The 12451-nt window shown below is 45.3% G+C and overlaps 1 protein-coding gene across 4 annotated transcripts in view; it reads left to right on the top strand.

Moving 5' to 3' along the window:
• The first annotated feature begins 1195 nt into the window (after window positions 1-1195).
• Window positions 1196-12451, top strand: part of TMEM184B (transmembrane protein 184B) — a 30392-nt gene continuing 19136 nt past the window's right edge. Inside the window, exons 1-2 of one of the 4 annotated variants that reach the window (XM_063395886.1) lie at window positions 1196-1375; window positions 3864-3987. In XM_063395886.1, the coding sequence (XP_063251956.1) occupies window positions 3892-3987 (96 nt within the window). In that variant the 5' untranslated portion in view covers window positions 1196-1375; window positions 3864-3891. Of the gene's footprint in view, window positions 1376-2988; window positions 3157-3863; window positions 3988-12451 lie in introns of those variants that run through there. The other 3 variants (XM_063395885.1, XM_063395884.1, XM_063395887.1) reach the window with 3 other exon arrangements.

The raw sequence follows: 12451 nt of genomic DNA, 5'->3' as shown, positions 1-12451 counted from the left end.
ACAGCACAGTGCCTGATGCAAACAGACTGAATTCCCTGTGAAAGTGGCACCTGCTCCTTTGCTGTCTGTGGTGGTGTGGTTGGTTTGGGTTTCTCCTCCTTTGGTTGTCTGACCTGTCTGGCAGTAAAATACTAAATTTTAATTCTGATTTATTTCTAAATTGCTGCTCCTATAATTGCGCACCCCTCTATTATGCTGATGAGAGGCCTGTTTGTTCCAGCCTCTGTCAAACCCTTGAAACTTATTTTCAGAAACACCTGCTGGGAATAAATGATGGATCTTGGTGACTTTGCAAATTCTTTCCAAGCCTGTTCTCTGCTAGCCAGCCAGGAAGAGCTGTTCCTTTGGTTTCCTGCTGCATGGGTCTTCCAGCTCCAGGGATGGGAAGAGGAAGCTAGTTACAGGGGTATGGGGTATTCTGCCATTACATCTATCCAGCATTTGCCATGCCTCCATTTTGAGTGTGCTTTTGCTGGATCAGAATGAAACTGGACTTTTCCCCTAGTAAATCCTCTTTTCTGTGAGAAAGAGGAACGTTTCTGGTGTATAAGACACCACCCCACCATCCCTGCGGTGCGGTGGAGGCAGCAGACCTGTGAGCTGGCAGGTCCCGGAGCAGTGGAGGTGTTCAGGATAGGAGTTCTGGCCTGGGACAGAACAGGACTGCGCTGCCATTTTGGGGCACATGTGGTAGCAGCTCTGTTTCAGCATGGGTAAGTGGACTTCCAATGCAGCAGGAGAAAAGAAGAAAATCATCAACTCTAGCTCGGGTAGAATGTCCCCTCCTTTTGCTAACACAGTCGTATTAAACGTTCTAGAGCGTGGTGCGTTTGCTTTTTTTTTTTTTTTTTTTTTTTTTTTTTTTTTTTTTAATACTCGAAGTGCCTTGTTCGAACTCGAGTAGAGGCACGGCTTGGTTTCCAACACCTCTGCGTATGTTTGTTTCACTCGGGATTTGGGGGAAGTCGGCGCTTCGGTCGGGTGGAAATCTGCCGGCGGGAGGCTCTTCGTGAAGCCCGTACTGCCTTTAGCCAGCCTGCTGGATCTCCCGCGTGCCCCGCTCCAGGAAGCGCATCCCTACCCCCAGCGCTGCGGAAAAGCCTCGCGTCACCGACCCCGACGGCACTTCCCCTTTAAGAGGGGAACGGTGACGTCACCCTGTTCCCCCTCCCTCGCGGGCAGTGGGCGGTGCGCGCGGTGCCGTGCGCAGGCGCGGAGGGAGGGCCGGGCCAGGCCCGGCGTCGCCATGGGCTCCTGAGGCCTTCGCGACCCCGCGCCGGTGCCGGCGCCGCCCGCGGGGCAGCGGGCAGGGCCCGACCCGACCCCTCCTCGCCCCACTGGGCTGGGCCGCGCCCGCCCGCCCGCCCGCTGCAGGGTAAGACGTGGCGGGGGCGGCTGCGGGCGCGCGGGCCGGCCTGGGCCGAAGGGGCCGCGCTGGCGCGGGGGTGGCTCGTTGAGGCGCCCACGAACTCACTTTGCGCCCCGCGTCGGCCCGGTGTGCTCGCGATTCCCCCTCTTCCCGTTCCCTGGCGTGGCCCGCGCTATTCCCCCCATCCTCATCCAGCCCTCCGCCCCATTCCTCACGGTGTGCGCCCCCTTCTCTTCAGGGCTGCCCCCGCCATTCTCCCTCCGCGCACATTCCTCCCGCATGGTCTCCATACCAACACACACACCGCCCACCCCCGCGTCTACCCACAGCCTCCCAGTGCAGCCCCCACAGCCTCGCCCCCACCTTCGCTGCAACCTACCCAATTCCTTCCTCTCCCTCTCTCCCTGCAACTTGTCCTTGCTGCAGCTGTTCCACTCTCCTTATGCATGCACACGCACCAGCACAGCCCCCTTGTTCCCTCGTCCTGTCACGCTCTTTGATGGCATTGGGTGGGTGTCACTGCACGGGTCCTGGATGGGCTGAGAGCTCAGTAGAATGCAGTAACGTGGTGGGCACCAGGCTTGTGTTTGCTGGTTTTACTTTGCCTCAGACTGGATGGACTAACAGACACCTTGTGCATGTGCTGGTATGATAGGTGTGTGAGGAGACTGTTACTGTGCCTGTGTTCTCTTGCACGGTAGGTGAGTTGTGGTGGGTCTTGTTTGGATGGTCGTGGTGTCTCGAAATCTCAGTTGCTCTGTAAGGGCTAAATTCAGCCTTGGCAGCTGCAGCATTTAGTGGAGAGAGGGCTTGGGAAGAACATGTGTGTGACTGAGTTCTGATGAATTGTGGGGAGGTACTAGAGTGATTCCAGGGACAGCTCTATGAAAGTTGCCTGGAACACTCTGAAGCTGTCAAGAGTGGGTGGAGGAGGAGTGGGAAATCTAGAGGAAGTAGTGAAGATGGGTCCTGCTTACAGTAAGTTTGAAATTGTTCTTGCCATGTAAGGAGCTTGAACAGGAGTAATTATTAAAGACATAAAGACAGATTTCCCCAGGGAGAAGACTGTTTACCTCTGTTAAAGATAAAAATAGAAGGCACTGATCAATAATAGAGCAAAAAGTATTAGGGTGAATAGAAATGGCTTTCCTATCCTGCGAAAAAACCCCCAATCGATGAAAACATAATAGAGCATACATCCCACTAACAAAGACTTGGCTCTTTTAATACAGTAGTTAACTGTGCCTTTGAACTTTTGTTGCTGGATGTTACCCTTTGGTCTAAGAGCTTAGCAGCCTCCCTAAAAAGGAACACAGATTACTCTAGAAATGTTCATGTTATTTGGATTTCTAATACTAAAGGTTTGTATTTCTGTGATACTGTTGGCAAAAAATAAACTCATGCTTTTAGGATGTTGGCCAAATACTAAACAATAGGGGTTTGGGGAGAGCTTTTCTTACGATGAAGGTATCGCAGAAAGGCCTACTTCAGGCTTTCTCTTCACTACTGTCCCCAAGAAAATGGGCTTCAAAGCTGCTGTGGTTTGGGGAGCAGGTTTTTAGGTTCTTAATGCTGTCATTATTGTGGTTGTGCTGTAAACCCTAGGTGGCATGAAAACAGCAGGTGGGTGCCGCTGCATCTGGAGCAGGAGTGGCGTGGTCTTGCTGCAAAATGATTGGGAAGCTTTACTACTGAAGCCAGCATTTCTGACCAGCTCAGTGGTGTGAGCAGATGTTTTTCTTTGTGTTCCGCTGAGATCTCTACAATCAGTTCAGAGCACTGAATGGGTGGGTTGTGTTTTGGAGATGTGGGGCAAAGGGATGAGCACCTCCCAACCACTGGGCACTTTTTGAACTTTAGTTTGTCTGTCTCCTTAGGACACGTGGCAGTCAAAAGGGGAAGGTTCTCAGATAAACTAGTCAGAAAATAAAGTTGTGTGACTGGCTGCTTTGGCATAAAAAAAGCATTCTGAGCTGTCTATTCTCCAGCTGCTTGACAGAATCCAGCTAGAAATCTGCCTTGTTCTCTGTCAGCTTCTTTGCCTGTTTGCTGGTAGCAGGCTGGGAGGTGAGCTTTTGCAGTTGTGGGATTAGGGTTCTTTTCTTCTCATGGATAAAGGAAGGGTGTGTGGTTTTTTTTCCTAGCACAAAATAACTTCTAAAACACCTCTTTCCCCCTCAAAAAAGGTAGTCCTGTTTTCTACCCAGTTCTACTGCTGAATTAACTAAAACATCTAATAATCATGTTGTGGTGTAAGATGACAATTTTTTAATTTCCATGCGAGGAACTTACCCTTCATTCCTTCCCCCTTCCTGTTTTGGTTTTGTTTTTAATTGGCTTATGTTTGCATTGAGGGGGAGAAACTGTTACCTGCTCCTTCTAGCAGAAGTGCATGTTTCAGTTTCCAGCAGCTCTAAGGATATCTTTGAGCTCTTGCAGCAATATCTGGTGGAACCAGTGAATTCCTCAGGAGATATTTGTTGTTTGGTCCTAGCTGCTTCAAGAGCCCAGTGTTGTATTGGATGAAGTTTGAAGTAAAACATCAAGTTTCAAATCTGAAGTGCCACTGCTATGACTCTTTTTCTCAGCGTTTCCAGCCTAAAACTGAGGAAACCAAGGTAAGCAGCAGTGGATGTACAGATTGGTCTGTCTACAATATGAAGAGGATAGCACAGCCTCAGAAAGAAATTGTATTTAACCTTTGTACAGTTGAGTTTTCTAGTACATGCCTTCTGCTGGCTGCCCGTGTACCAAAGCAGCTGGGTGTTATTGAACGGCCCTGGCTTGGGACAGAAGCTCTTCTCTCCTTTAGAGTTTGTGATTGATTGTGCTTGCTGAGGGCCTGGAAATTTTAGGTGTTGTAGAGGATAACACTGGGTTGGAGTTTTATTGCCCAGCTATTCGCTTGGAGCGCTGTGCCTGTTGTGTGCTGTTCTCACTTCCCAGACTCACTGGGGTTTGCTTTCTTGTGCTGGAAGAGTCGTTTCTTGTCAAGACATTACACCTTACCAGAATGCTTGGGCCTCTGAAAGCAGTTTGACACTGTGATAAGATGGATTGAAGCACTTAGCTAAAACAACTGTAAAATATTATAGTGCTTGGACTGAAAACACCCTTATAGTAAGGGGTTGGAGGGTATTTTTTTCTTTTTTTTTTCCCCTCCCCCATTTTTTTTCTTTTTTTTGCCTTTATGGACTACTTTTGAGGAGAGCAACTGGACTTGTTTTCAGAGCAGGAATTCCCTAGGAAGGTTTGCAGTGAAATTCTGCCAGCTAGAGCAGTGAGTTGCAGCCACCCTCCAGGAGTCTCACTTCAGAGTTTCTCTCTCTTAAGAAGAGGTAGGGGCTGGAGTACTTGCTCACAATCAGGTTCTCTCTCTTTAAAAATCAGGTCAACCTCCATGGGATTTTTGTTTCTGATGGTGTTAAGTAACATGTCTGAGAAGGCAACAGAGCAAGCTGTGTCCAGGGAAAATGCAGTGAATGGGCAAGCTGCTCAGGAACTGTGCTGTGTCTGGGTCTGACCAAGTCTTTATAGCCCCCGAGGAGCATAATTCACCTGAAAATGGAACTAAGTGACATTCTACCTGCAGTATTAACCCATACATTACCTGCATATTTGTCTCCCCACCCTCAAGTCTGTCTCTATTGAAAGGATGGGAATGTTGCTATTATTATCTTATAGTCACAGTGCCTGGGAGTCTGACGATACTGAAAGGATCATCTATTTGAGGATGCTGTGTAATGAAGAGTGACCAAGAGCATAGAGAGTTGCTGTCACGGCTTCACATTTTTTGTGTCCAGTCCCAAAGCAACCATCTCTGCCCAGATGTTTTGTAGATGCAGCCCCTGTTCAATTTGCTGGTAAAAAAAAGTCCCTCTGAATCAGCAAAGAAAATGACTGCAACATGTTATGTAGTGCAGCAGTGAGGCTTCAAGAAGGAGATGAGATGAAATAATGCCTTAAAAGCTGACCTTGGCGACCCAGTGTTCCCTCCTCAGGCTGCAGAACATGACATGGATGCTATTGGAGGCTGCTGAGCTGATTGCTTTGGAGCCCGCAGCTGCCTGGTCGTTTCCAACACAGATACAGCCTCAGCAGCAGTAGTGTAGCTGTGCCTCTATCCAGGTTACTTGAAATGAACAAGACAGTAGACAAGTCAGTCACCTCAAGGGGCAAGTTAGAAGTGAGTGAATTTCTCTTCATGGCTCTCCATATCTTGTCTCTTCCTTGCCGGTTTTGCTATGAAAGTCTGGTTAGTGGTGGGTGAAGCTATTTGCAGCTATTTGTCGTGTCATCTGGGAGCCACTTCTCTCCTCCTCCCAACTCTCCTGACTTACAGTCTTCCTCTCCCTCCTTCCAATGACTTTGTGATGGCACTGATTTTACAAGAGTCTTAAGCCAAAAGTCATTCATACAAATTCCCTTCCAGATAACTTCATGCAACTGGGTAATTTAATGTCAGAGGTCTGGAAACATTGAGTTGAAGTTTTGTGGTTTTTTTAAATCATGCACCCTCTCAAGTTGATGCTTGGTGTGGTTTTTTTTTCTGTATAGAGAAAATACATTGCTGCTGATGGCTTTTGGGATAGAGTCCAGGAATACAAAGGTCCTAATTCTGGTTTCAGAACTTTGCCTCCATAGGATTTTTATTTTTCTTGATGAAGTAGGAGGGAAGTGTGGAGGGGCTAATGTTAGATAGGAGCAATGACATTAGAAGTTCATAATTTTGGGGAATTAGGAAGGATGTTTGTGTCTTATATCCAGAGGTTTAAATTTAAAAACATTAAAAAAGAAAATATGAGCAGCAAACTACAAACAAAATAAGCCAATCAGTTGTTGTTGCAGCAATAACGAAATGACTTTTTAGTGAGTGTGACCTTGGGTGCTTTGTTGAGAATCACTGATTTTACTTCTGCACTGTTCGTCACTGCTACATGTCTGCATCGGAGAATGATTGCTGGGGAAGTCAGATGTGCCATTGCCCTCATATGCACCACTGCACAGTTGCCTAGACCTGTGATATCTGGGTTCTTTCAGGTCATTTACTTGCTAAATTGAAGCATGGAACTGATCTGATAGATTCTATATGTCATCTTCCACGTGGAAAAGTATACTCTAGTGTATTAGAAAACGTTCTCTTGTGTGTGACTGCCACAGGATCAATACTTTTCCATGCTGCTGTAGAGTTTGAGTTCTGATTCTTCTTAAAGAAACTGTATACCCTGTGGTAACTTTGAAACTGTTGTCTACCCTGGCTTGGTACTCAGAGGTATGAAACAGTGAATGCAAGTTGTGGTGGAATAAGTTCTGATTTGACTTTGTTCTCGAGAGTCTGGAAAATGAAATGCAACATCCTGTCATGTGGGACACAACTGTTTACAACACATCCTTTTTTCTTCTTGCCTCTTTCCCCTCTGCCAGTTGCAGAATATATTTATACTCTTGCTGTGTTTCTCCCCTGGAAGCAGAGGGCTTGCCTGGTTTGTGCAGGGTGGGGGCTTTTGGGAGTATGGGAAAGAGATGCAGTGCATGGCCCAGGCATGTTTGATCCTGTTCTCAACGGAGAGATTGGAAGGTTTTGGAACATCCCTTCTCCTCCTCTCCCTCCCCCGTTTTCTCTTTTTTCTGTCCCCTTCCAAAAAAGGGAGGGGAGGAGGGCTGTGCAAATACAGTCAGACAACAGAAATTAATAGAGCAGAAAAAAACTCTGGAAAGGAGAGTGCATGACTCAGGTTAAAAGGGTTTTGTTGTTGATTCTGAGTTTTTTAATGGGTGCATGGAGGGGGGAAGCTTCTCTTAGGATGATTATGGGCTAGCAAAATGGGTGGGAGCTGTGTGAGCTGCAAGTGGAGATTTTTGTGGTATTCTCAGATTTTAATTTCCCTAAAATGAGAAACATAGGGGTGTGACCTTGCTGAAGGTTAAATCGTTTGTGTGTACAGTGCAGTCTTATGTGTATGTAGGCATTAGATCATCTCTTGAGTGTGGCTTAGTGGGTGTGTACCTTGCCCTGTGGTTTGGTCTTCCTTAGGTGCCTGACTCCTCTGCCTTCTGTTTCTGAGCTAATGGCTCCCTGCTCCACTCTTGCTGACCCTACTGGTCTTCTGTCCCAGTGACACTTTCCCCTTGTTTCACTGTACTGAGAGCTGTGAAACTGTGACTGGAGCATTGCTTCAGACTGCTCAGTCTTCTAAAGAAATAACACTGAGGAGAGCTGCATCTGGATCTGCATTTGTTGGGCAGACAGACAAGCATGTTAAGCTCACATGTAGTGCAGCAACTGTAGATGCAAGTAGTGCATGTAAGTCTGGTGAATGCTCGTCTTGTGGTGGTGCTCGTCTTGAGCGCAGCATTGCTCATGTGTGTTGAGAGTTACTCGTGTGTGCCTGTGTGCCGTGCGTATGTTGTGGGGTGACTTTCACCAACTTGAAGTTAAGAAAGCTTTGCCCAGCATGAGCAGTAAAATGTAAATCAGTTGTACTAGTTAAAATTGCATGCCAGGTCACATACTTAACTCTGATGTCATTGGGAATGCTGCTGGAGAGCTTAAAAATGCACTATTGGGATCTTTTCATGTCTCACAGCCAGGTAAACTAGATGCCACCCCAGAGAGCAGAAGCAATTTAAGAAGTAATAAATGTAAAAGCATTTGATTTTTCTTGGATTGCTATTACTGATTTCAGCTGAGCCAGTGACTCTCTTACTGTGTAGTGCTATTTTGTCCTATCTACTGGCTCCTTTTCCTCTCTTTTTGCCATTTCAGCTGGTGATGCCATCCCTCTGGGTGTTGAAAAGACTTTAGATTAATTATTTATCGTATATACCTAGCACAATGGAAAGAACTGGTCCCAGTAGGCAATCCCAGGCATTGTTATAATTAAAATAGTCTAAAATAAACCTTGAACAATTTCGTCCTGTGTTTTTGTATTCCTGGTAAGTCTAGGGCACATTGTCAAAAAATTAAGCTACTGCTTTCACTTTATATAAAGCTCTTGCTTTTGTCCTAATAAATGCAGAAAGTTCAGGCTCTGGTTTATCCACTGCATGATACTTCTGTATTGGCCTTTTTGGATCCAGAATAAAGATAATTTAATGGAGAAACTCTTGAAGGAATAAGAATTTGAGGGGAATGGAAAATGTTTTTGTGGTATTTTAACAACGTCCAGTATGGTGGATATTTAGAGCAATGTAAGTGTGGAGTAGGTTAATAGGAAGAACACTGTCGTGTCTCATAGTTCTCCAGCAGGACCTTGCAGCCAGGTCATGTGTGTTCTTTTTGGTTTGTGTCTTATACAGCAGAAGGAGGCTTAGCTGTTAAGACTCTTTCATGGGATAGTTTTCTGTATCATTCTTTGCCGACTCAGCAGTTTAGAAATGAAATACTTTCAGCCTCAGATGAAATGATCTATTTTAAAAACACAGATTGTGTTTTCAGATGGATGAGAACAGCTTCTGAGTCCTGTCATTTGGGGTTCTTTTCTTATTGGTACTGGGGCAGTTCTTGCACGGAGCAGGCAAATACCTCCTCTTTTATTGTTGTTGAATATTCAAATGTACCCCATGGAACTGAAGGACCATGCCTGAACCTTTCTTCTCTCCTCTTACACCACTTTTGTTGCATCAGAAGTGAGGTTTTCATATTTTTGTTTGTTTATCTTTATGTAAAAATAGCTCCTCCTCAGTGGTAACATTTTCCATGCCTTTATGCAAGCCAAAAATGAAGTTTTTTGTTTTCACTTTTGCCACATCCTGTCTGTTTTCTGTTTTGAGTTTATTTTCAGCAGAAGAAGCTGCCATATTAATGTTGGAGACAGGAGGTCTCTGTTTCCAAAAGATACAGGACTGGCAATCTGCTCCTGTTGGAGAATTAGTGTGCTGTTTTTTCTGTGGATGTGCAGGCCATGTGGACACATCCCTTCTACTTTACATCTGTTTGGTGTCATTAAGAGAACTGGTCCCCATGCCATTTGGAGCTTCTTCTCTATCAAGAATGTTAGTAACAGTGTTCTCCATCTCTGAGTTTTTACCAGGGTAGTTATCTTGATAGAAATAGCATGGCTTTGTTTTCTTTTCCCCTCCTTGCATTGCATCCTAATACTCCTAAAGTGTTTTCAGAAGATGTGTTAGGTAAGTGTAAGAGGTACTAGTTTGGTGTTTAAGCTAATGCCCTGGCAGCACAAGGCCTTGTCTTGCTCTAATGTACATAACTTGTAATGACATCTGGTCAGGAACAGGTGACAGCTTGTAGGGGATGGGGATGTTGGGAGGTGGTTGTGTATAGACCTCAGCACTGCCAGAAGCTCCTGTAGCCCATGTAGAAGAGTCATACTAGCTCTGCTCCAAATGTCCTGTGTCCGTCCTGGAATACACCTAACCTGCGTCCAAAAGCCCTTTGTGTTTGTGTAGATGTACTTTTATATGTGCTTGTTTCCAGTTTCCAGAGTTTGGTGCTTTTCCTTGCTCTCTGTTCTCACCCTGTTATGTAGCAGGTTACCTCCGGGGGGAGCAAGGTAGTCACTCGGAGACAGGGAAAACTTCAAAAGTAAAATTTTGAAGTGCTGAAATATTTTCCTTTGATATATTTAGGAGAGTTCTCCAGAGAGGGAGCATAAGTGTGCAAGGAATTTTAATCTCCCTTGAACTGAAAGCAGTGAGGTGGAGATAAAACAGGTGGGCAGAGAAAACAGGATATGGCAGAAGAGTAAGAAATGCTTGAAAATTTATTATGCGTTAGATTGGTTTGTATTGTATTCGGGTTTCCAAATGCCTCTAGTTTGACATATGGTAATGTCAAGCGCTTTCCTCGTGGTTTGGTACCTTGCAGTGCTGGGAACTGTATGGACAGAGAACAAAAAGGTGGTTGTCCCAGGGAGTTTAAAATGCGCAAGAAACAACAGAGAAACACAGCCAGCTGGGAGGAGCACCAGGAAAGAAATCACAGCCAGGAGCATGACTGATGTCAGGTCATTGCACAACTGAAGTAGTGAAGTGGGAGAGTGGAGAAGATGGAGGTGAATAGGGAATAGCTTTATGGCTATTGGAAAGTATCTTGGTACCCAGGCATAAGACAAAGCAGGAAAGTGTGTTGTGGCGCTAACTTAGGCTGTGATGGAGGTGGCTGTCCAAGAAATAAGTGTCAAAACACATTCACAGTGTCAGGTAAGAGGGAAGCTGTTGATAACAAGGTACTGGATCTGTAGGTTATTAAGGCAGTATTTTTGTTCCCAGGTACCATGTTTACTGGGCTTGTGTCCTGTTGCACAGTGGGAAGAGACATCTCAGAAGCAAGGCCTGTTGAGAGGGTTGCCACAGCCCACCGTCACAATGCTCTTTTTAACAAAGCAGAAGAGGAGCTACCAGACTGAGCTGGTGGTAGTGAATGAGCTGAAATCCACTTCCCTGGTTAAGGCTGCAGTCATCTGTACTGTTGCCTTTCTTAAGTACAGACCAGAATTGCTCTTACAGCTTCAGCTTCTTGCATACAGTAGTATTTTGTAACAGCTTTGTGCGCTGCTTATACCTGTCACTGTAGCTGTGATGTGTGGGACTTGAGGAGATTAGAAGGGATAATTTGGAAGGTTTGTGTTAATTTTGCAGATTTTGGAGTACAGCATTCCTTCATGTTTCACTAGCAAGGAGTATGAGCAGCAAACTTAGGCATAGAACCAATAAAAGGTGTCAAGGAAATAAAAAGCTGTCCTCAGAATCAACCCTGAGTGCTCATGGGTGAGGTGGTTTGGGGTTTGGATAGGAGATGTAAACCTGGTTTTGTAAGAGAGTTTGTATATTTTCTTTCAGAACACAGTGGTGGAAAATTAATTTCAATGACTGTATGAATTAAAGGGGGTTAGGTGAAGAATGATGCACAATCCTGTAATTAATGGCTGCTGATGTATAATCACAAGGGGGCAGTGTTAAGATTACATACACAACTTCAATTTATGACTGACCTTGCTTACAAATACATAACTCCTGTCATGACAAAATGCTTTTTGATCACTTTGTGCTGTTTCCAGTTATTTTAAAATGAGTGCAGAGACACCGAAGAATTCCCTTTCAGATTCTCGGTTCTGTTGATGTTACTGCTGCTGCATTTGGGTCTGTGCCACTGATGTGGTTTGATTAGCTGGAGTGTGGAGGTCCAGGTCCTGTTCGTCCTGGCACCTATGGTCTGCTGTACAGATCCTCTCCCCTGTGAACTTGTGGAAGGGCTTAGCTGCTTCCTGTCTTGCATAGCTCCCAAAGTGCACTGGGATGTGCAGGACTGCAGCTGACTGGACTTTATTTAGAGCTAGGTTAACCACAGGTGCATCTGCTCTGGTTTCATTTTAGATGTGCCCTTTTTGAGCTTTGTGGAAGTGCTGTCAGCACTGTGCATATTCAGTTGCTTCAGAAGTTACTTCAGTACCTTTCTTCAAAGCAATAAAAATCTTGCTAACTTGTGACATCTCCACCCAGCCTCCATCTCCAAATTTTTAGATATAGTACAGATAATGAAATGTGTGTGTGTATGCTTAGGAGTTCAAAACTTAAGTTACATTTCCTGTACTGATTGGGACTGGAAAGGAATGACTCTACTGTATATGCAGTTATGGACAGCTGTAACTCAGAGCAGGCATATATTGGAAAAACAACTGGAAAGAACAAAGAAAACCCAACTTTGATCATTAGTTTGTAAAATAAAGCACAGCACTCCTGCAGTTCCACCTATAGTAAGATAATAGATGCTTGAATAAATCTGGGTATTTCCCAGGACTTTTTCCCGCATAGAACAAAGCAGGAAGGAGGTGCAGTGTGACATAGGGTAACATTAGACTGCTACACACCAGTGATACGAGTGTGTGTTTTGGAAAAGCCTGTGCTAAAGGGGCCATTTTCATGCCTTAGTATGTGCGTGGAAAGGACTTGCTACTGGCACTCAGCTTTTACTGGGTACCTATTCCCTAATTTGTGCTGTGGCTTCAGATGAAGCAGGGCTGGGGTGGTTCCTCTGTGAATATATGTTCTCTTCTGTGCTCTGTAACAGCCTGTCAGCAGATGATGGATGTGTCCTTCCCTGATGCAGCTGTGAACTGTGGC

This window comes from Prinia subflava, chromosome 4 (genome assembly GCF_021018805.1).
Source record: "Prinia subflava isolate CZ2003 ecotype Zambia chromosome 4, Cam_Psub_1.2, whole genome shotgun sequence".
In the NCBI taxonomy this organism is placed as follows: domain Eukaryota; kingdom Metazoa; phylum Chordata; class Aves; order Passeriformes; family Cisticolidae; genus Prinia; species Prinia subflava.
Note: the sequence above shows the minus strand (reverse complement) of the source record. Positions and strands in the feature narration are given on the sequence as shown.